At 47.7% G+C, this 20,217-nt stretch overlaps 5 protein-coding genes across 5 annotated transcripts; 2 read left to right on the top strand and 3 right to left on the bottom strand.

The window, feature by feature from the left end:
- Positions 1–15: 15 nt before the first annotated feature.
- On the bottom strand, positions 16–2,003 carry DEU56DRAFT_919637 (uncharacterized protein; the record flags this gene model as incomplete). The annotated part of the gene is made up of 7 exons (XM_041358300.1): positions 16–224; positions 283–484; positions 537–682; positions 732–1,055; positions 1,123–1,513; positions 1,545–1,717; positions 1,784–2,003. Coding segments are annotated over 7 exons (1,665 nt in total), but the record flags the coding sequence as incomplete, so codon positions are not given.
- Positions 2,004–2,727: 724 nt separating this feature from the next.
- On the top strand, positions 2,728–5,525 carry DEU56DRAFT_761879 (uncharacterized protein; the record flags this gene model as incomplete). The annotated part of the gene is made up of 5 exons (XM_041350599.1): positions 2,728–3,914; positions 3,993–4,356; positions 4,465–4,698; positions 4,753–4,938; positions 5,139–5,525. 5 exons carry the CDS (start codon positions 2,728–2,730, stop codon positions 5,523–5,525), a joined length of 2,358 nt encoding a protein of 785 aa, XP_041201398.1.
- A 5,813-nt stretch (positions 5,526–11,338) lies between these two features.
- Positions 11,339–13,158, bottom strand: DEU56DRAFT_919634 (uncharacterized protein; the record flags this gene model as incomplete). Its single annotated transcript, XM_041358299.1, has 8 exons — positions 11,339–11,435; positions 11,487–11,656; positions 11,713–11,907; positions 11,967–12,116; positions 12,163–12,239; positions 12,304–12,361; positions 12,409–12,582; positions 12,643–13,158. 8 exons carry the CDS (start codon positions 13,156–13,158, stop codon positions 11,339–11,341), a joined length of 1,437 nt encoding a protein of 478 aa, XP_041201397.1.
- A 1,077-nt stretch (positions 13,159–14,235) lies between these two features.
- DEU56DRAFT_874325 (uncharacterized protein) lies at positions 14,236–17,986 on the top strand (the record flags this gene model as incomplete). The annotated part of the gene is made up of 11 exons (XM_041355940.1): positions 14,236–14,606; positions 14,742–14,764; positions 14,832–15,326; positions 15,355–15,603; positions 15,662–15,890; positions 15,946–16,078; positions 16,146–16,321; positions 16,383–16,479; positions 16,554–17,013; positions 17,066–17,263; positions 17,319–17,986. 11 exons carry the CDS (start codon positions 14,236–14,238, stop codon positions 17,984–17,986), a joined length of 3,099 nt encoding a protein of 1,032 aa, XP_041201396.1.
- Positions 17,987–18,280: 294 nt separating this feature from the next.
- DEU56DRAFT_749025 (uncharacterized protein) lies at positions 18,281–20,071 on the bottom strand (the record flags this gene model as incomplete). The annotated part of the gene is made up of 8 exons (XM_041349399.1): positions 18,281–18,661; positions 18,720–18,788; positions 18,838–18,937; positions 18,995–19,247; positions 19,314–19,585; positions 19,645–19,821; positions 19,879–19,993; positions 20,047–20,071. The coding sequence occupies 8 exons, from the start codon at positions 20,069–20,071 to the stop codon at positions 18,281–18,283; spliced, it is 1,392 nt and encodes a 463-aa protein (XP_041201395.1).
- Between the last annotated feature and the right edge of the window lie 146 nt (positions 20,072–20,217).

Here is a 20,217-nt window from a genome sequence, read left to right as displayed (position 1 = left end):
GCACCAGTTTTGAACGATGCAAGCGAGCAATGCTTGCTCGGGATAATCGGCAATATATGGTCCAAGGCCATACACCGCACGTCGAAAATGACCATCGGGGGAGCGTACAACCTCGGGTGTTGTCATACCTGGTTTGAGGGATTCCAGCATCTTCGCCAGCGATGAGTGGAGAAGCTGACGGCGGAATTTTCGAAAGTGTGCGTCTTTGGCGGACTCCTTGTCAGCTAAATATATGCATCTAATTAGCGCCAGCAACAGACAACATCAAATTGAAACACGTACTTGTCGGGATGGCTAGGAAGCCCAGCAATACAACACCGTTGCGGTGTGCACGTCGCACGTTGTTGCGGATGTTGCCGATCGACATATAAACCGGCCAGTACTGGTTGTGTCCAGTAGCGACGGAGACAGTAGTCTTGTCGCTGCCAAGGATTATTGGAACGAACATAGATCCAATTGTATTGGGATCCTCGGCAATCAAATCCTGTGAATTGTGAGAGATGAGAAAATTGGAAAAAGGATGAAAAATGGCTTACGGCCTGCTTCCAACACCAATCACCGGACATAAAGTCCTGAAAGCGATGTGCTCCGTTGCTGGTATCATACTCCTGTAGCGGAGCGTAGTCGAATTCGCCTTCGAAGTCTGGGTTGGAGAGAATGTTGTGCACGAGGATCCGAGGATCTCGGAAGCCACACATCATACTCGGATGTCATCCATGTCGGAATGTCACCTTCAGGTAGAGCACCATTATATTCAGAGCTAAAACTCTGCCAGGCGACGTCACCTAGAGGCGTCGAATCAATGACGTTGTACATCTCAACGTGGTTTGTGAAGGGCGGTGTTTCGCCATGAGCCGCTAATGAGGCGGCCCACAGGTTGAATATAAAGTCAATATCGCCCCCCGACATCTGGTTGCGACGGTAGAGGAAGTCTGCGACTTCGAATTCGACTCGATTAGCATATGGTGTCCAGTTGTCTGGTCCACGATTTGATGGACGCGGAGGTGGCGGAGTATTCGGTGGTATGTCATCTCCGTGTTCGTCGCAAATTCTCCCTTCATATGGAGAAGAGTATACAGTGAGCACAAGTTTGGATGAGCGTCAAGTGAAATTAACACGCACCATTGATATTAGGATGATATGTTCTGGTAACACCAGGAACTTGAAGAGGAACACTACCATCTCGACTCGCCTGGCCAATGGAACCAGCACCACTTGAAGGGCGTTGATCTGAGCTGTTCATACCTGCCTCATTGGCAGCATCATCATGAAAGCCATACCCACGTCCATTTGACTCTGGCAAGTCAAACTCCATTTGATCGTCGCGACTCCCAGGTGCTTCAAGTTGTTCATCACCTGCGCTAGTCTGAGTTGGGCTGCGTGAATGCATGTGTGCTGAGCTTGTTGCAGCATGTCCGGTGCCAGGTCGGGATGACTGGGAACATCGTGAACTCGACTCGGAGGAGGAATGGTGTGATGACGGGACGTCGGGTTCTTCAGATGCCAGTGGATGCTGGGATTGCATATGAGTGGTGCGCCCTGACCTGTTGTAAAAACGGCGGATACAGCCCGTCACTAGGCATGGTAGCGTGGGTTGAGGGCGGCCAAGGTTGTGTATATTGTGCGCACGAAGGTTGCCATTGGCCCGCATCATAAGATAGTGCCGATGGTATTGTAGACTCGAATGGGGCCCATGAGTCTGGCGTCGGAGGTGTAACTTCGAGTTGACTTTATACAAGGCCTGGTAAATGCGCAGGAGAACATCATGCATGCGAGTACTTACAAGTAGCCAATGGTAACATGATCTGCCCAGGGTTGATGCAAGGTGCGCCCATGAATAACTTCCAGCCACACAACACGATGTGTTCAGGGTTGATGCAAGGCGCGCCCATGAATAACTTCCAGCCACCACCGAGAGCATGATGGAATGCGTTTGACATGCGAAGACGATCACCTATCTTGATGAGAGGAAGGCCAAGAGCATGACGGAATGCGTTTGACATGTGAAGGCCACAGACATGAGACTCCCCCCCCCCTCTCAAGTCTAAACACACACAAGGTGCGCCTGATCCTTCCAATCTTCTGAAGCAGGGAGTTGCGGCACACATAGCATCTATAACACAGCAGTCAGCACACCGCAGTTACCAACCGGACATTAAACGGAAACCTCACCATTCAAGTTAAGCATATCACAATCGTCCACCTTGATGAGAGGAAGGCCAAGAGCATGACGGAATGCGTTTGACATGCGAAGGCCACAGAAGTGAGACTCCCCCCCCCCTCAAGTCTAAACACACACAAGGTGCGCCTGATCCTTCCAATCTTCTGAGGCAGCGAGTCACGGCAAACATAGTAGCATCTATAATACAGCAGTCAGCGCACCACAGTTTACTAGGAGCTAGAGGAAACATTACTGGTACTAGGATGTTGGTCACCAATGAAGATTTGAATTGTTGGTATCGATGTTGATAGTCGGTGATTGTCGTCTCCTTCAAGCCCTGGCAAGTTCGGAAAGAATTCGACATCGATAAGTAGAAATATATGGTCGAAGGCGTGGAGATATGAAGGAATGGAACTCGGGCACTCAGGCCGAAGAGCGTGCTGTTGAGGCGTGGCAAATTAGCAAGTCAAATTACATTGAAGTCCCGATTCGAACATCTTACTTGTAAACGCGTCTTCTTGATAAAGCCTTTGCGTCCTGCAAGCTCGCCCCCATCTACTCCTGCTATGTCTACTCGACGTGTCACCCGTGCAAAAAATGCAACTCAGCATCCGGGTATCCCAGACATAACCCCGAAGAAGAAACGCCGTACTGCAGAAGAAGTAGCTGCTGAGCGTCAGTCTAAGTTAGATGCTAAAGAAGAGAAAGAACGCACCAAGAGAGCTAGCATCAAACGTGTTGCTAAATATGAGAAGAACCAGGCGGACCAGGATGTGGTGACCGATGCTACACCGCGGGCTGCGCTGCCCAAGCCAAAGCCAATCCCAAGCAAGAGGAAGGCTGTTGTGGCGCCTCCTGCTACCAAGAAGAAGGTTACGCCTCCTTCAGATGCCGAGATGAGTGATGCACGAGCTGCACCTTCGGTACCAAGGCCAAGGCCAAAGCCAATTCCTCGCAAGCAGAAGGTAATTGTACAGACTCCCGCTGCGGAGGACAACGGGTTTCTGTCGGATGCTGAGATGGATGATGCGGCTGCTGATAGCAGCGCCTTCAACCCCGATCCAACCCAACATTCAGGCACGGTGACCTCGGACATAGACGCAGATGGGTCTGATAGTGCAATGCCGTCGTCGCCGCCCAGGAAAAAGACGAAAGTTAGCGGGAAGAAGGCAGGGAAGGTGACGAAGAGTTCTGTACGAGATGCTATCAAAGCGGTCCAGCAAACTCATATGTCAGGGAAGAGTAAGGCTGCAGATAGGAAGAAAACCGCACCTCACAGCACAATCAGCCTCAATTCCGATGACTCGAACGACTCAGACGACTCGGACATCCTTGTTGTCGACGCAACGCCGAAGAAAGCTCCCAGCAAACAGCCAGCATCTGTTCAGCAGGATGACGATGCTATGGTCGTTGATCGGCCTTCAACGAAGGCATCTAAGAAGGCCACCAGTAAAAAATCAGCACAGTCAGTTCCGGCTGCTCGCTTGAACAACGACTCGGACGAACCTATCACCAGTCACCCTCCGGGAAGGCAGCCACCTCAGTGGACCATGCCCATCTTGAGTGAATATGACCGCGGTGCTACTCCTATGGCTGGGGCTCCAGGTCGTGTTGATAAGAAGGGCAAAGGGAAGGAGAAGCAGAAGAAGGAGAAGGAGGGGAAGGGGAAGGCAGATCTGGCAGATGATAAGAAGATCAGCGTTAGCCGTCAAGCACGTTCTGATGAGAAACGGATTCCGCCGAGTTCGAAAAGGTAAGCCCTTTTCTTCTTACCCTTTATCATGCTTGAGCTCACTCTCGACGAAACAACTCTATATTACTTTTTCCTCAGTGACTCGACTCCCAATGGCAAGGACTTTTCCACTGGCATTAACGATTGGGCAGCAAGCATCCCGAAAAATGCAAAGCCCACTAAGGCCACCACCAGCCAGCCCAGCATATTCAAAAATAGCACAAGTTCACGCCGCCTTCCCCCCCTGACCAATGCCAGCACTCGCTCATCCACCAATTCGGTGTTGACAGAAAACGTGTTGATTTCTCACGCTATCCCCATCACGCAGGAACCGAAAGAGCAAGATACTCTGCAACTCCATGATGGACTCGGAGGACTCTCAGATGAAGATGAGACCCAGGGTCTCGAACGAGAGGCCGCAGTTGCTAGCCCTCCCAAAGGGAAAAAACGAGTTTCAAGTTCGGTAAGTGTCTTCTTATTTTTTTAACATTAAAGTCAGTTGTTGACCTTATAATATAACCGCATCATATTGTACAGGCTCTCGTCAAGGATTCGCCTGGCAAGCCCCCAGCTCAGTCAAGCCGAGTGCACGAAGAAACCTGGCAACAACGATCTCCCGGATGGTGTTGAACAAAAGCTTTGGCGCCGTGTCTTTGTTTCTACTTACATGCAATACGTTGCAACTCTGGCTAACCCCTGGGAAGTTCCCCCCAAGTTGGCCTGCCAGAAATTGCAGGTGATCTGGGACGCAATTTTCCCCAACATCTCATGCACAGTCACAAGCACGAGCACCATGTATCTCATAGTAAGTCTGTTCATATGTTTCAATGGCAATACTAACTTCAACCTGGTACTATAGACTGTCCAGCGTGTTGCTGACTCCTATCGAAGCTTCATCGGCTCAGCAGCCATTGCAATCGTCATCGCATACCTCGAGTCCCAGGACACACTCAAGCACTCCGATGATAATCGTGTCGAATTCGCTACTTACACGCTGGACAAGCTTCGCTTCTTGTACAAGAAGGCAAACGGTGATGATAAATATGTACGTGCTTCTCACTATCTCTATTCATTGCCTCTGTTATTGTCGCTGTGCCACTAGTACTAACATGCAATACAGAAGTTCCGCGGCCTTTATCAAGGTGCCTTCGTGGTGCAAACATTTGGCGCCCACTTCACTGCTATCAACGGTGCTCGCAAGATACATGGACTACTACCTCGCTGATCACTCATTGCTACTACTAGGTTGAACGAGCATTGACGCTTATCACTACTCGTACCATAACCATCGAAATGGTTCTCGCTGCCAAGGGCAAATCTATACCCTTGCCGAAGACGCTCAATCACTCAACCGGCAAAGTCTCCAATCGCCAAACGGGCTTCAATGACGTCACCTGGGGTTCTTCCACGCGCTCATATGTGAAGTCGATCGTGAAAAGCCTCCGAGAGGAGAAGTTCCAAGCCATCATCACTTCTGCGAAGGAATTTTCCAAGAAGAGCCATCATTCTGGCAATGATAGAGCCGTCGATGACGCTGTGGATGATGAAGACTTCGACGAACGCGCCCAGCTCGTGGACATCTCGGAGTCCGAGTCTGGGTCCGAAGACTCGGATGGCTCTGACGTGGAGTAGTAACATTTGTTCTTGTCATTCTGCCGGTGGTTTGCTTGCCAGCGCTGTATTCACTTACTGACCTGATTCAACTCTGGCAGTTCTTATGATCACGCTTATTTCCTTCGCTTGGCCGTCTTCATTCACATTTTGTCTTAGTCACCACTTGAATTGATGCTTTTCCTGACCGCTTTGTCTTGATCACGATCTTAATGGTATACATCCGACTTGAACAGTTTTGTGAGTGCTTGAATTGTTCACTTACCTATCAACTGTGTAGAACTTGGGAGTCTTAACTTGAAAGATATGCTTGGATGTTTTTTGCATGGTATGAATACACATGATTCTCACCGCTTTATTGTCTGAATTCTACACTTACCGTTGATTTTGTAACCTTGGGAGCCTTAAAGACAAAATATAAATATATACTTGGACCTATGTGGCTGCTTAGAGCTGAATCCCTCTACTTCTGGTCTGCTTATTTTGATTTAGCTTACAATGTGTCTTTGAGAGAATCTGACATGATGAGTCACACTTGATGTCATTGCTTAACTGTGTACTTATGTCAAGCGCTGATAAGTGTAACAATAAGTCATATTCATCGGAAGACCCTACTTGTTTTAAGCAATGACGTACTTAGCAGAATTCTACTGAATCTTACTTAGAATCACCTTCAAGTCACCATAAGTGTTGTTAAGAAAAATTCCCTTTTTCCTGATGCTTGATGATAAAGGAAGTTGACTTACCTCCTACATTGCTCATATTCCCTGCCTGTGAGTGTTGATTCAAATACATGAAAGAGCTTTGGGCATGGTGTATCGACGAACGTATGCTGACACGAGACGCTGACAGAACGCGGGTCACATATAAATTGTGTGACCTGGCATTTTGCCTGCATTTCGTGTGTTAGAGAAAACATCTTGATAAAGACGAGGCGTTTGAACGGTGGGGTTGTTGGTGTCAACCTGGAATAAACGACTTGGACAAAACGGCTTGTAAATAAGTCACATGACAAGAAAGTGAAATCAACAAACTATATTTTCTATTTGTCACTAGGTATCAGCGTTCAAAAAGGTTCGAACACGTTCGGACGCATTCAATGCGTCCAAGGAATGCCGAACGCTGAACCGGACCATCGGTTCAGTTCAGCCTATACGCTGAACGTTGAACTGGACCGTGGTCCGGTTCATGAAAAGTCCGGTTCAAACCGCGGTTCAGAACCGAACCTCCGCATCACTAGGAGGCAGAGGCATAGAGCAGAGTCACGGGACAGAGTGCCAGAGGTCAGGTTAGGGTTCGGGGTCCACATAGACAAGAGCAACATGTACACATGCACAACACACTAGACTACCACAGTGGATATACGCTGTCATAGGACTGCAGGTCTGGCCGGTCCAGTGTTTTCTGCATTGGCGTTATCGGTAACACATCTTGCCCCAGTATTTCGAGTTTGGCTGCCTTTGTGCGGTCTAGCTTGACAAGAACATATGCTAGATGAAATTGTAGTTTCACCCTGGCACTTGTCTCCCAGTATGCTGTCTCTATTGTCCAAGACCACATCCACGATCTCCCCCCGTGCTCCATTCGCCACATCAAGGTCTGGTCTGTCTCTAGAGTTTAAAAGTCCGGTTAAGTCCGGTCTTTTGCCTTATTTGGAGGCAACCGGACCAGGACCAGTCTTTTTATTCCCACAATATCAGCGAACCTGGACTGGACCCGTAAAGACCGATGTTTTTGGTCTTTTGCGGTCCTGCAACCGGTTTTAGACCGGTTGCCACCACAACCGGTCCTGTGGCAGTGTAGTACCCCTTCCCACGATTCCAACGGTCTAATTTTTGTAGTAAACGGTTAAGATCTGAGCAAGATATGAGCATTATAAAAAAGGGTTCCTAAACTCCGCCCTGCATGTGAATATGTGCTGCTAGTCAAGGCGATACTATAGCTAGTCTTATCTTGTCAATAGGGTAAGATATAAGCAAGATATAAGCTTGACAAAAAATCGTTATCAGGCTTGTCTTTGAAAAATAAAAGTTGTTATAAGGGTTAGGTATCTTGACGAAATATGTGCTGCTAGTCAAGGCAATACTATAGCTACTTGTATCTTGTCGAACACTCAAGGTTTGGGTAAGTTATGAGCCAATCGGTGATTTTGACTTGCCGTTCTAACATGTCTGATCTTTGTGCTAGTCTTGGAGCATGATAAATCATCAAGAGTTATCTAAATTTGATGTTCCATACCATTTTTGATGTCTACGAACACACTGGTAAAGGTTTTTAAGCTTGGAAATCAATCCCTGGTTCAGTGCCAACAAGCGTAAAAACACGCCCCACAGATTTATACGAGCCATTCTTAAAATGCTTGTAACTTTCCCAACTCTCAACCGATTTTGAAGATTAGACCACCGATAGAATCGCCTAAGTGAGCACTACCCATATATAGGCAACCGGTCCCACAATGGACCGGTTGAGACCGGTCTTGGACCGGTCTTTCATTTTTCGCAAAAGTTAGGCAACTGCAACCGGACTTTTCTGGACCTGAGGCAACTGGCAACTGAGGTCCGGTCTTTTTCGGTCCGGTTTCGGTCCGGTTGCGGTCTTTTTTCGGTCTTGCAACTGGACTTTTAAACTCTATCTGTCTCAACGTTGAATGTCACCATCACCTTCAACCTGATCACGAGTTCGACCTCGTTTGGTAGCCCTCCCCTTGCTTCTCGGCTGCTTCCTTTCTTTGGCTTCTTGCCACCGCAAACCGCTCTTCTAGTGTCAGTAGGCATCCGTGGATTGTGTCGTATGCAGGGGATACTAACAAATGGTTGTGTGTTCTCTTGCAGAATTCGTGACCCATGGCAGCATTCCGACTTGGAGTAGTTTAACCGGAAAGTCCATAACGGGCTTGGTATGTCACAGTAATCAGAGCTTGCCTCATTCATTTGTACTGACATTGACGAGCCCCGGTTAGCTGGCGCCTTCGTGTCAAAATTAATGGTGAATCATCTGCAAGATCCCGGACCTCACAATGTCCTCGACACTGGATAAACCCATACTCGAAGCAGAGGTAACAGCCAGAAGACCTCCACTCACAGCACGCCCCGTATGATGCACTTCGGATCAAGAAATCCATATGCGTCCAGGTGTCCGTCCTCGAAAAATTCGAGGCGCTGGAGTCTCTTGGCAGTGAAGCCAGCTGGACTCGTGTCACGCTTAAACCATCGGACGAACAGAAAATCCATTTGTTTCGGCCAGCACCGTACTAAATCAGGGGTTTCGTGGAATATTTTGATCAGCCGGGCATACCAGTAAGGATGAGATTGATCTTCCTCGTGTGACATCACCATGAGGTCAGCACGAGTGCGGGGGTTAATGGAATCTTGCTCGCGTCGGAGATCGTACGTGGTGTAATTGATCCGAACAATGCTATGTTCGAATAATTTGTTGTCCGTTGTAGGAGACGATCTGGCTGCAGCCCCGTACGGCACCATTTCCCCTTACTGGACGAAGTCACGCATACCTTCCACAGGCCGTTGCGGAATCCGCGCACTCATTGCATTGCATTGCATTGCAACGCACTATCCGTCCATGTCCTGTCTGCATCCATCCGTCCTCACTGGTGCATTCTCATCCTTAGTTAGTCATTCCTAACCGTTCGCAGGGCCAGTTACATATCAGTTCCCATGCACGAGGTCGCATAGTGCTACTTACATATTATCTCCCTCCGACTTCGCGTACATATGTGTTCGCTTATACAGTTCCGGTTTCTTACGGACTCTGTTATATACTACGTTGCGGACTCGTATCCAGCACTTTCCTACATTCCCTCTCTCTGGTTGTGTGTTGCGGAGTCACTAGCTTAGTCTTACCTTGTCATTCCTTGCTTGAGCAATCACTTGTTTGCCTTCTCATCCCGCGCGAACGCTCGCATCGCCATTGACAGTTGACTATTGCTAGTCCTAGTTGAGTTCCTTTGCAAAGCGGTTTCTGCACGTCTTCGCATATACCTGGTACCTAGTTTGCTCTACCTGATTACCTGTTCTGATACCTGGTACCCTACCCGTTTCGCATACCTGGTACCCTACCTGTTCGCATACCTGGTACCCTCTAGACATTTACTCGTTTCTCCGCATCCGCATACCTCGCATCTCCGCATCTGCATACCTTGTATCTCCGCATCTGCATACCTCGCATCTCCACATACCTCGCATCTCCGTGCATTATCGCATCTCCTCACATACCTAGCTGTTCTGTCTTCAGCGCATCACTTCCTTCTTCACTGTTCCCCTCGCTCATACTTGAGGAACTGCTCTCAGAGCTATCCCCTTGGGTCGACTACTATTCTTGCACCCAGCAGGATCGGTACACTATCACTATAGCGGACTTCTACGATTTCTCCCACACCGTGATCAGAATGGAGTTCTGCTCAGCATCAGTGAAGTCGTTCTCATCGCCTTCATATGCAAGACCTTGAACACGTGCGTATAAGTGGTCTTTGAGGCGGGGAAGAAAATTCTATACAACTGTATTAGATACACACGAAAAAAACACACACACCTTGACTGCCGGATCATCATGGAGATCACCTAACCATGCCGAGAGATCGTAAGTCGTACGAGCAGATTTCGCGATGTGGTAATGTTCTGATGGTGATGTCTGCACCCGCCGACATAAATTATTGCCCTGCTGGGCAGCAAACTATGCGCGAGCATTGATGACCTTTGTACATAGACGTTCAATCGCGTCTTGATTCACAATGCTTGCAGTCATTGTAGCTTTCATTTTAGATGTGCGTGGGTAGCGTCTTTTAAGACGTCGATGTTCTAGTTCACCCTATAATAAAATTAAATACATGATCAATGATGAAATTAATTAACTCACCGGCTGGGTGGTATAATTATCTGTGGTCCCCCTGATCCTGATTGTGTTAGGGTAATCGCCAAGGGTGTGGAATTTATAAGTAATGATATTCAATTTTTTTTACCTTTGGGCGCAGTGTGCTTCCCTTTGATGCACCCTGCTTAGCAGCCAAAGCAGCCAGCCGACGCCCCCGAGCGGCGTGTTCTTGAGGTAACTCCGTTGTGATGTAAGTTTCACATGTTGTCTGTAGAAACTTGCACACAGACTTGCCGAGAACGACTGTTGCTGAGTCGAAAACATCTAGCGTGTCCTCAGTGTGCAGATGGAGCTTGGCGTAAGCTTGCCATGTGGCGAGGTCAAATAGGAGGTCCAGGATTATACGATCATTGTCCAGATCTAACAATAGACCCTCAAACACTGGGATGGCGCACTGAAATGAAATTTGAAATCAATAAGTATTAAAAGAAGTTCGCAAAGATTACTCACCTGCAATAGATCTTCAAAGTCTCGTGCTGCGAGACATTTCATTGCAGATGTGTTCCTGTGGAAGTGCTGGATTGTTCCTCTCCCGAATGTCGGAACACGGCGGTACATCAGGAAAAACCTCCGCTGCAAATTTAGACTAAGTACTACAAATTTAGACTAAATATGTCAAATTTATGATAATTTCAATAAAATAGACAACTTAGTGGTTTAGAGAGACTTTTTTACTGCCCCATGAGGGATTCTATATGCATGCTAAATTAGTGATAATTATGGTCAACTTCAGGCAAACTTACAACCAAGAATGCTTGACTATCAGTTCAAACATTGACATATGAATTCAAGCTGTTTACAGGAACAAATTAGAGTTTGATTAAATGAGGGCACACAAACATAGGTAGTGCGTAATTATAGCAACCAATAAACGAGAAATGAGCGTATTTATAGCGATACCAATAAACGAATAGGAAATCAATGCGAGACCATGACTAAGAGACCCAAAACTACTTGTCATCATCGTCGTCCATGCCATCGAGGTCGAGGAAAGCCATTGCATCTTTGTGTGATGCTATGGCAGTGGCGCCATTAGAGCAGAGTTTCCTTTTGAGATGAATTAGTTAATATCGCACATTCAGAGCATAATGAACTTACTGGACAGCCTCGAAAATGTCGGCCATCAGCTTGTGGAACTTGCTCGGCGCATTCTCCTCCATTTCGTTGAGAAAGTTGACATGGAAAATGTAGACCTCACTGAACTGGTTGCCAGTAAAATTGAACTTGGAGGGAGATTTGCTGGACTTCCACAAGAGCGCGGCATACACCTAGTACACACTTGTTAATACATAGACTGAGAGTAGATCAAGGACATAAAATATACTGAAGTGCTGGTCAAAGCAACCATTGGAATCATTACCTCAGGCCGCTGGGCCTTGTTTCCCGCAATCTCCTTGAAATGGTTCGCGAATTTCACACCAACTGATTTCGACCCATTGAAGTAGCGTCCCTTCATCAGATAAGGCAAGATGTCTGCAGAGTAAGGTTTTGTCGGCTGTGGAATGGGGTCATTTGTGTCCTGTACTCGGAGCGCGTGATGTTGAGAAATTCATATACAAATAGAATATAAGAACTTACATCGAAATGTTGCGCATAATGGTAGACATGGTTCGCAAGCAAAGCCTTAGTAGTATCAACACAATCAGGACGAAGACGGTAATATGCTGTGACTTGTGCGCAAGCGTCATCTTTCAATTCAGTGCGAAAAAGCGGCACTCGAGCATCAACCTGCATATAATGTTGTAGGAGCACCCCTTGCAAAGTTATGACTTACCAGCGTTGCAAGTGCAGATGCATACGAGTTGTTAGTCTTGATGCGATCATAGATGGGTGTGACGCCGCAGGTGCGAGCTGCAGTTAAGAGTGCATCTCGCGTGAATCAATTTTTCTTTGTAATGTCTGGATAGCCATTGACGAAGGTCATATGAACCTTCGCTTCCAGTATCGCTCGCTGAATGACATGATGGGTCTTGCTATCTTGGTCCATGAGCTTTAATTTTCCAGCATTTGCGCGCCGTACAAGTTTGGGCTCCTCAGAATGACCATAACGGCCGTTGTTGTTGTTGTTGTTGTTGTTGTTGTTGTTGTCTAGTACCATGAAGTTGTTGTCGTTCGGAGACTTTGGATCATCATGGTCATCTGGCGCAGCCTTGAGTTCCTCCACATCGTCGGAATCATCGGCCCAAGCAGGTGTCTGCAGTGCATGACATCAATCAAAACGAGAATCATACGAGAAGTACATGTCCGAGGTCACCGTGCCTGAATGTTGGGTTGGATCGGGGTTGAAGGCGCTGCTATCAGCAGCCGCATCATCCATCTCAGCATCCGACAGAAACCCGTTGTCCTCCGCAGCGGGAGTCTGTACAATTACCTTCTGCTTGCGAGGAATTGGCTTTGGCCTTGGCCTTGGTACCGAAGGTGCAGCTCGTGCATCACTCATCTCGGCATCTGAAGGAGGCGTAACCTTCTTCTTGGTAGCAGGAGGCGCCACAACAGCCTTCCTCTTGCTTGGGATTGGCTTTGGCTTGGGCAGCGCAGCCCGCGGTGTAGCATCGGTCACCACATCCTGGTCCGCCTGGTTCTTCTCATATTTAGCAACACATTTGATGCTAGCTCTCTTGGTGCGTTCTTTCTCTTCTTTAGCATCTAACTTAGACTGACGCTCAGCAGCTACTTCTTCTGCAGTACGGCGTTTCTTCTTCGGGGTTATGTCTGGGATACCCGGATGCTGAGTTGCATTTTTTGCACAGGTGACACGTCGAGTAGACATAGCAGGAGTAGATGGGGGCGAGCTTGCAGGACGCAAAGGCTTTATCAAGAAGACGCGTTTACAAGTAAGATGTTCGAATCGGGACTTCAATGTAATTTGACTTGCTAATTTGCCACGCCTCAACAGCACGCTCTTCGGCCTGAGTGCCCGAGTTCCATTCCTTCATATCTCCACGCCTTCGACCATATATTTCTACTTATCGATGTCGAATTCTTTCCGAACTTGCCAGGGCTTGAAGGAGACGACAATCACCGACTATCAACATCGATACCAACAATTCAAATCTTCATTGGTGACCAACATCCTAGTACCAGTAATGTTTCCTCTAGCTCCTAGTAAACTGTGGTGCGCTGACTGCTGTATTATAGATGCTACTATGTTTGCCGTGACTCGCTGCCTCAGAAGATTGGAAGGATCAGGCGCACCTTGTGTGTGTTTAGACTTGAGGGGGGGGGAGTCTCACTTCTGTGGCCTTCGCATGTCAAACGCATTCCGTCATGCTCTTGGCCTTCCTCTCATCAAGGTGGACAATTGTGATATGCTTAACTTGAATGGTGAGGTTTCCGTTTAATGTCCGGTTGGTAACTGCGGTGTGCTGACTGCTGTGTTATAGATGCTATGTGTGCCGCAACTCCCTGCTTCAGAAGATTGGAAGGATCAGGTGCACCTTGTGTGTGTTTAGACTTGAGAGGGGGGGGGGGGAGTCTCATGTCTGTGGCCTTCACATGTCAAACGCATTCTGTCATGCTCTTGGCCTTCCTCTCATCAAGATAGGTGATCGTCTTCGCATGTCAAACGCATTCCATCATGCTCTCGGTGGTGGCTGGAAGTTATTCATGGGCGCGCCTTGCATCAACCCTGAACACATCGTGTTGTGTGGCTGGAAGTTATTCATGGGCGCACCTTGCATCAACCCTGGGCAGATCATGTTACCATTGGCTACTTGTAAGTACTCGCATGCATGATGTTCTCCTGCACATTTACCAGGCCTTGTATAAAGTCAACTTGAAGTTACACCTCCAACGCCAGACTCATGGGCCCCATTCGAGTCTACAATACCATCGGCACTATCTTATGATGCGGGCCAATGGCAACCTTCGTGCGCACAATATACACAACCTTGGCCGCCCTCAACCCACGCTACCATGCCTAGTGACGGGCTGTATCCGCCGTTTTTACAACAGGTCAGGGCGCACCACTCATATGCAATCCCAGCATCCACTGGCATCTGAAGAACCCGACGTCCCGTCATCACACCATTCCTCCTCCGAGTCGAGTTCACGACGTTCCCAGTCATCCCGACCTGGCACCGGACATGCTGCAACAAGCTCAGCACGCATGCATTCACGCAGCCCAACTCAGACTAGCGCAGGTGACGAACAACTTGAAGCACCTGGGAGTCGCGACGATCAAATGGAGTTTGACTTGCCAGAGTCAAATGGACGTGGGTATGGCTTTCATGATGATGCTGCCAATGAGGCAGGTATGAACAGCTCAGATCAACGCCCTTCAAGTGGTGCTGGTTCCATTGGCCAGGCGAGTCGAGATGGTAGTGTTCCTCTTCAAGTTCCTGGTGTTACCAGAACATATCATCCTAATATCAATGGTGCGTGTTAATTTCACTTGACGCTCATCCAAACTTGTGCTCACTGTATACTCTTCTCCATATGAAGGGAGAATTTGCGACGAACACGGAGATGACATACCACCGAATACTCCGCCACCTCCGCGTCCATCAAATCGTGGACCAGACAACTGGACACCATATGCTAATCGAGTCGAATTCGAAGTCGCAGACTTCCTCTACCGTCGCAACCAGATGTCGGGGGGCGATATTGACTTTATATTCAACCTGTGGGCCGCCTCATTAGCGGCTCATGGCGAAACACCGCCCTTCACAAACCACGTTGAGATGTACAACGTCATTGATTCGACGCCTCTAGGTGACGTCGCCTGGCAGAGTTTTAGCTCTGAATATAATGGTGCTCTACCTGAAGGTGACATTCCGACATGGATGACATCCGAGTATGATGTGTGGTTCCGAGATCCTCGGATCCTCGTGCACAACATTCTCTCCAACCCAGACTTCGAAGGCGAATTCGACTACGCTCCGCTACAGGAGTATGATACCAGCAACGGAGCACATCGCTTTCAGGACTTTATGTCCGGTGATTGGTGTTGGAAGCAGGCCGTAAGCCATTTTTCATCCTTTTTCCAATTTTCTCATCTCTCACAATTCACAGGATTTGATTGCCGAGGATCCCAATACAATTGGATCTATGTTCGTTCCAATAATCCTTGGCAGCGACAAGACTACTGTCTCCGTCGCTACTGGACACAACCAGTACTGGCCGGTTTATATGTCGATCGGCAACATCCGCAACAACGTGCGACGTGCACACCGCAACGGTGTTGTATTGCTGGGCTTCCTAGCCATCCCGACAAGTACGTGTTTCAATTTGATGTTGTCTGTTGCTGGCGCTAATTAGATGCATATATTTAGCTGACAAGGAGTCCGCCAAAGACGCACACTTTCGAAAATTCCGCCGTCAGCTTCTCCACTCATCGCTGGCGAAGATGCTGGAATCCCTCAAACCAGGTATGACAACACCCGAGGTTGTACGCTCCCCCGATGGTCATTTTCGACGTGCGGTGTATGGCCTTGGACCATATATTGCCGATTATCCCGAGCAAGCATTGCTCGCTTGCATCGTTCAAAACTGGTGCCCAAAGTATGTATTTCTTCATGTTATGCTAGTACTGTCTACTTACTACACATCCATCCAGATGTACTGCTCCGGCTGATGGTCTTGACAATGGTACCTATGGTCGGCGTTCCCGCAACCATACCGAAGTCTTGGTGGAGGAATTCGAGTTAGGTGTGCTATGGGACGAATATGGACTTGTAGGAGACATCGTGGTTTGTACCTTCATTATTGTAGTCATTGTGCGAGCTGACAAATTACAATATACTATGTGTTCTACAGCCATTCACTAACTATTTCCCGCGAGCCGACATTCACGAACTCCTCTCCCCCGACATTTTACATCAGCTGATAAAGGGTGCGTTCAAGGACCATATCGTCACCTGGGTCCACAAATACATTAAGGCTCGGTACTCGGAAAACGAGGCGAATATAATATTAGATGATATTGATCACCGGTAAGTCCAATTTTCAACATGCTGGGTTGCAATGACTGGTATTGACGCACTCTACAACTAGTATTGCTCTTGCTCCCTCATTTGCGGGCCTTCGACGATTCCCGGAGGGAAGGGGCTTCAAACAGTGGACGGGAGATGATTCCAAAGCACTTATGAAGGTACGTTCGAGTCGATGAACGGGTGTTCCATCATCACGAGTAGTGTTGACTAACGTGTATTCTTACTACTATAGGTGTATATACCCGCGATTGAAGGCCACGTACCTCCGGAGATGGTGCTGACTTTGCAAGCATTAATTGATTTTGTGTACATCGCGCAGCGCAATATCATCGACTCCAACAGCCTCAATGCGTTGGATGATGCACTCGAGCGTTTCCACAGGCACCGCGAAATATTTGAAACATCCGGTGTTCGCCCTAATGGATTCAACCTCCCTCGACAACACTCGCTTATCCACTACCACAAAATGATCCGATCGTTTGGCGCACCAAACGGACTCTGTTCTTCCATCACAGAATCTAAACATATCAAGGCTGTCAAGGAGCCGTGGCGATGGTCCAGTCGGTTCGAAGCCCTCAATCAGATGTTACTGACAAATCAACGTCTAGATAAGTTAGCGGCGTCTCGTGTTGACTTTGCTAGCCGTGGGATGCTAACAGGAACATGTCTATCATATATCCTTGATAAACTCGGTACGTCTACTAGCATTTGACCACTAATATTACTAACACAAATCACACACAGGGCTAAACGCTCCAGTGCACAATGCAGAAGCCATTCAAGTCCGGCTCGAGGATGAGCCGATTGACATTCCCCATCTCGGACGCAACAATCACGTGAATGCCAACTTGGAGGCTGATGCAGACCAAGATGCTGAGCTCGAGGGTGACGCTGTTGCTGGACCGACGGTGATAGCTCATGTAGACTTGGCGAAGAAATCTGGTGAGTGGAGTAGTACATTTACCTGGCGTGCTTTTTACTTACAACAAATTTTTAGCAAAACGGATCTACGCAGACCTACTCGCAGATCAAATTGGTGAACCGGAACTCACCACTCACATTCAGCGATTTTTACATGACCAGCTCCATTGTTCTGACTCCAACTCAGAAGCCTCCGAGTCTGGCGCTGGCTCGTCCAGTGCCCTTCCCGAACTACATGAAAAAATAACTCTGTATACATCTGCCATTGCCACCTTCTTCGCTCCCAGTGATGTCTCAGGCATCGGCGGTATGCGCTACGAGCGAATTCGTGCTGTGGATACCTGGAGGAACGGCCCTGGTCGATATGACTGTGTTTTCATTAGTACTGATCCCACTGTCGAGGGTATGCGTGGCTTCGATATCGCTCAAGTAAGGCTTTTCTTTTCATTTAAACACAATGGTGTACATTACCCTTGTGCATTTGTGCATTGGTTCAAACACGTGCACGACTCACCAGATGAGAACACAGGAATGTGGGTAGTAGAGCCTGAAACCCGCGAGGATGGGACACGATTTGCCTCCGTCATTCACCTTGACTGCATTTTTCGTGCGGCACACCTTATGCCTGTATTTGGGCATGAATTTGTACCTACTTATCTCTCTTACACACAGACCCTTGATGCTTTCCGCACTTACTATGTAAATAAATACATTGACCATCAGGCATTTGAGATTGCCTGGTGACTTGATACTGACTTATTCTTATTGGCTGGATAATGCTACCATTAGGACTACATATTATATACTTTGTCGGCTTAGGAAGTACTTCGCATAGCGCCTATTGACTTAGTTACATCGCAGCATGGTGTTGATTACTTATAAATAAACTTATTACTTGAACACGCTTTTCTGCAGCCTCCGTGCTGAATTTTGGCCATTCATTACTTACTATTATTGTGTTTCCTTTGTGAACAATCCTCCAAGCAGAAATTAAGTTGAAATGATTTGCTTTGACAACTTAGTGAACTTAACGTCGAATTAAGTCTCTGTAAGTGAGGTAAGATGGCTAAGACTTTTTCCCTTTTTCCTGATGCCACCACCAACGCCCCCCATGTAGTAACCGTCCTCGTTAAATGGCAGGTCTTGGTAGTTATCGAGAAGGGGCAATTCTTCTGATTCCTCGTCGTCGTCACCAGAGATTTCGAGTAGTGTGGGATTGTCGGCGCCATGCTGGAGCATATGGAGCAAATCACGATACACAGGCCACACCGAGCCACGGTTGACAATGGGATGGCCCATTCGTTCATAGCAAAGCTGAATGTAATCACCCAGATTGGGAGGCACAAGGTCGAAGACGGGGTGGCCGGGTTTGATATACAGTGCTCGAACACGATCAATAGCGTCTTGTTCTACAGTGATCTGAAAATTACAAAAAATGTGTCTAAAACTCAGTGAAGGACACATTAGTATGACGTACTTTGAAGTCCAGAGCCCCAAAATCTTCAGGCGACTCATAGATGAGATTAGGAACACCGTGCGGAAGTACCTGACAGTGAGAATCAGAAATGAGCTTGCGGTCTAGTACATTGGCACACCTTATTGCGATCACGCCGCTTTGATGTGTTGTTAATGCGATCCTGGTATGCATCGAGCTCGCGTTGCAACCACGGAACAAAAACCCAACGGAATACCATTCTGAAGTGGTGATGATTAGTTGTTGAGATATAGGTAGAATTGCGAAAAGTAACTCACACTTGTAGAGTATTGTTGCTGTCATACCAACCTTCATTAACTCCCTGTTCCAATATTGATTCAAAGCCGGGAGTGAAGCGGCGGCGCAACTGCGACCACGTAATCTCAGGCATCACGTTCTTATTTGACCGCATCCAACGATGCTGGAGTGTGCCTTGGAGCGCGGGATCGTGCCATTGCCGTAGCATCGTGTGGGCATTTGCGATGCCATAGTTCTCCGTACCAGGGTCGCTTTGAGTCACCATAGGCATGTCTTAAATAGAAAGACCATGAATTGTGAGCAAGGATAGGTATCAATCGCAATCATAGAACTACTTACGACCAAGATTCTGAATTGTATCCAAGTAGTAGCTGAGAATCAGCTGCGGGTTCCTGTTGGAATGCCACACACGAATCCACATAATGCGCCCCGAAAAAGGTTCAATCCCAGTATGAAGACCAAGGCCGAATCTTAGCCACTTATCATGCTGATCTACAGCAAATAAATCATTGACCCCCGCAGCCCAAAAACGTTTCCTTTTCAGACGTCGTGCTTTCCGTTCCCGGACAAGTTCGGGCTCGTAAGTAGCAAAGTATGCTCGTACTACAGTCCTGCGGAGGATGTATATCAGAGTCGGAAATGATTTGAAGATCTGGCAGAAGAAACATACCTGGCTACGCACATGCCTTTTTCATGGAACAGTAGACTGATTATGTCCCGCGCCCCAGCATTGGGATATATCGGACGTAGTTCAAGCATAGCTTCGCGAATGGATTCAATGCTATGCCCTTGTTGGCGAGTTCGTTGAAGCCCCATTCCAACACGAATCTGCACAAATTTTGTAAGGCTTGAGCCAGTATGCATAAGTGTCCTGACTTAGAGTGATGGGCGTGGTTGTACTTACCCTAGTCCAAAATGTTCAGTGTCAATATGTTTCTGTAAGCCATCCACGATCTGCTTGTCTGTCAGACGCGCCTTCCATAACCGAAGTATATGGGGCGCAATCTCGTCGAGAGGCGCTAGTAGAATTGATTCTCAACAACAAAATTGGAAACTGTGATAAAATACGCACGAGTTGGTTTGTATTGGTTGGGCATGGTCAACCAGCTACTAGTAGTAGTAGGTGAAACACAAAATACTTAAAGCTTTCAGTTCCAGGGCAACCGAGGATGAAGAGCAGAAATTTACGTGGCCGCAGCCACTTCTGATGGTCAGTAGCCGAGGATAAACATGGTTCTCCTGG

Source organism: Suillus clintonianus (genome assembly GCF_016758775.1).
Source record: "Suillus clintonianus strain FC179 chromosome Unknown DEU56scaffold_174, whole genome shotgun sequence".
Classification (NCBI taxonomy): domain Eukaryota; kingdom Fungi; phylum Basidiomycota; class Agaricomycetes; order Boletales; family Suillaceae; genus Suillus; species Suillus clintonianus.
The sequence above is the reverse complement of the archived record's forward strand: the minus strand, read 5'-3'. Positions and strand labels throughout refer to the sequence as shown.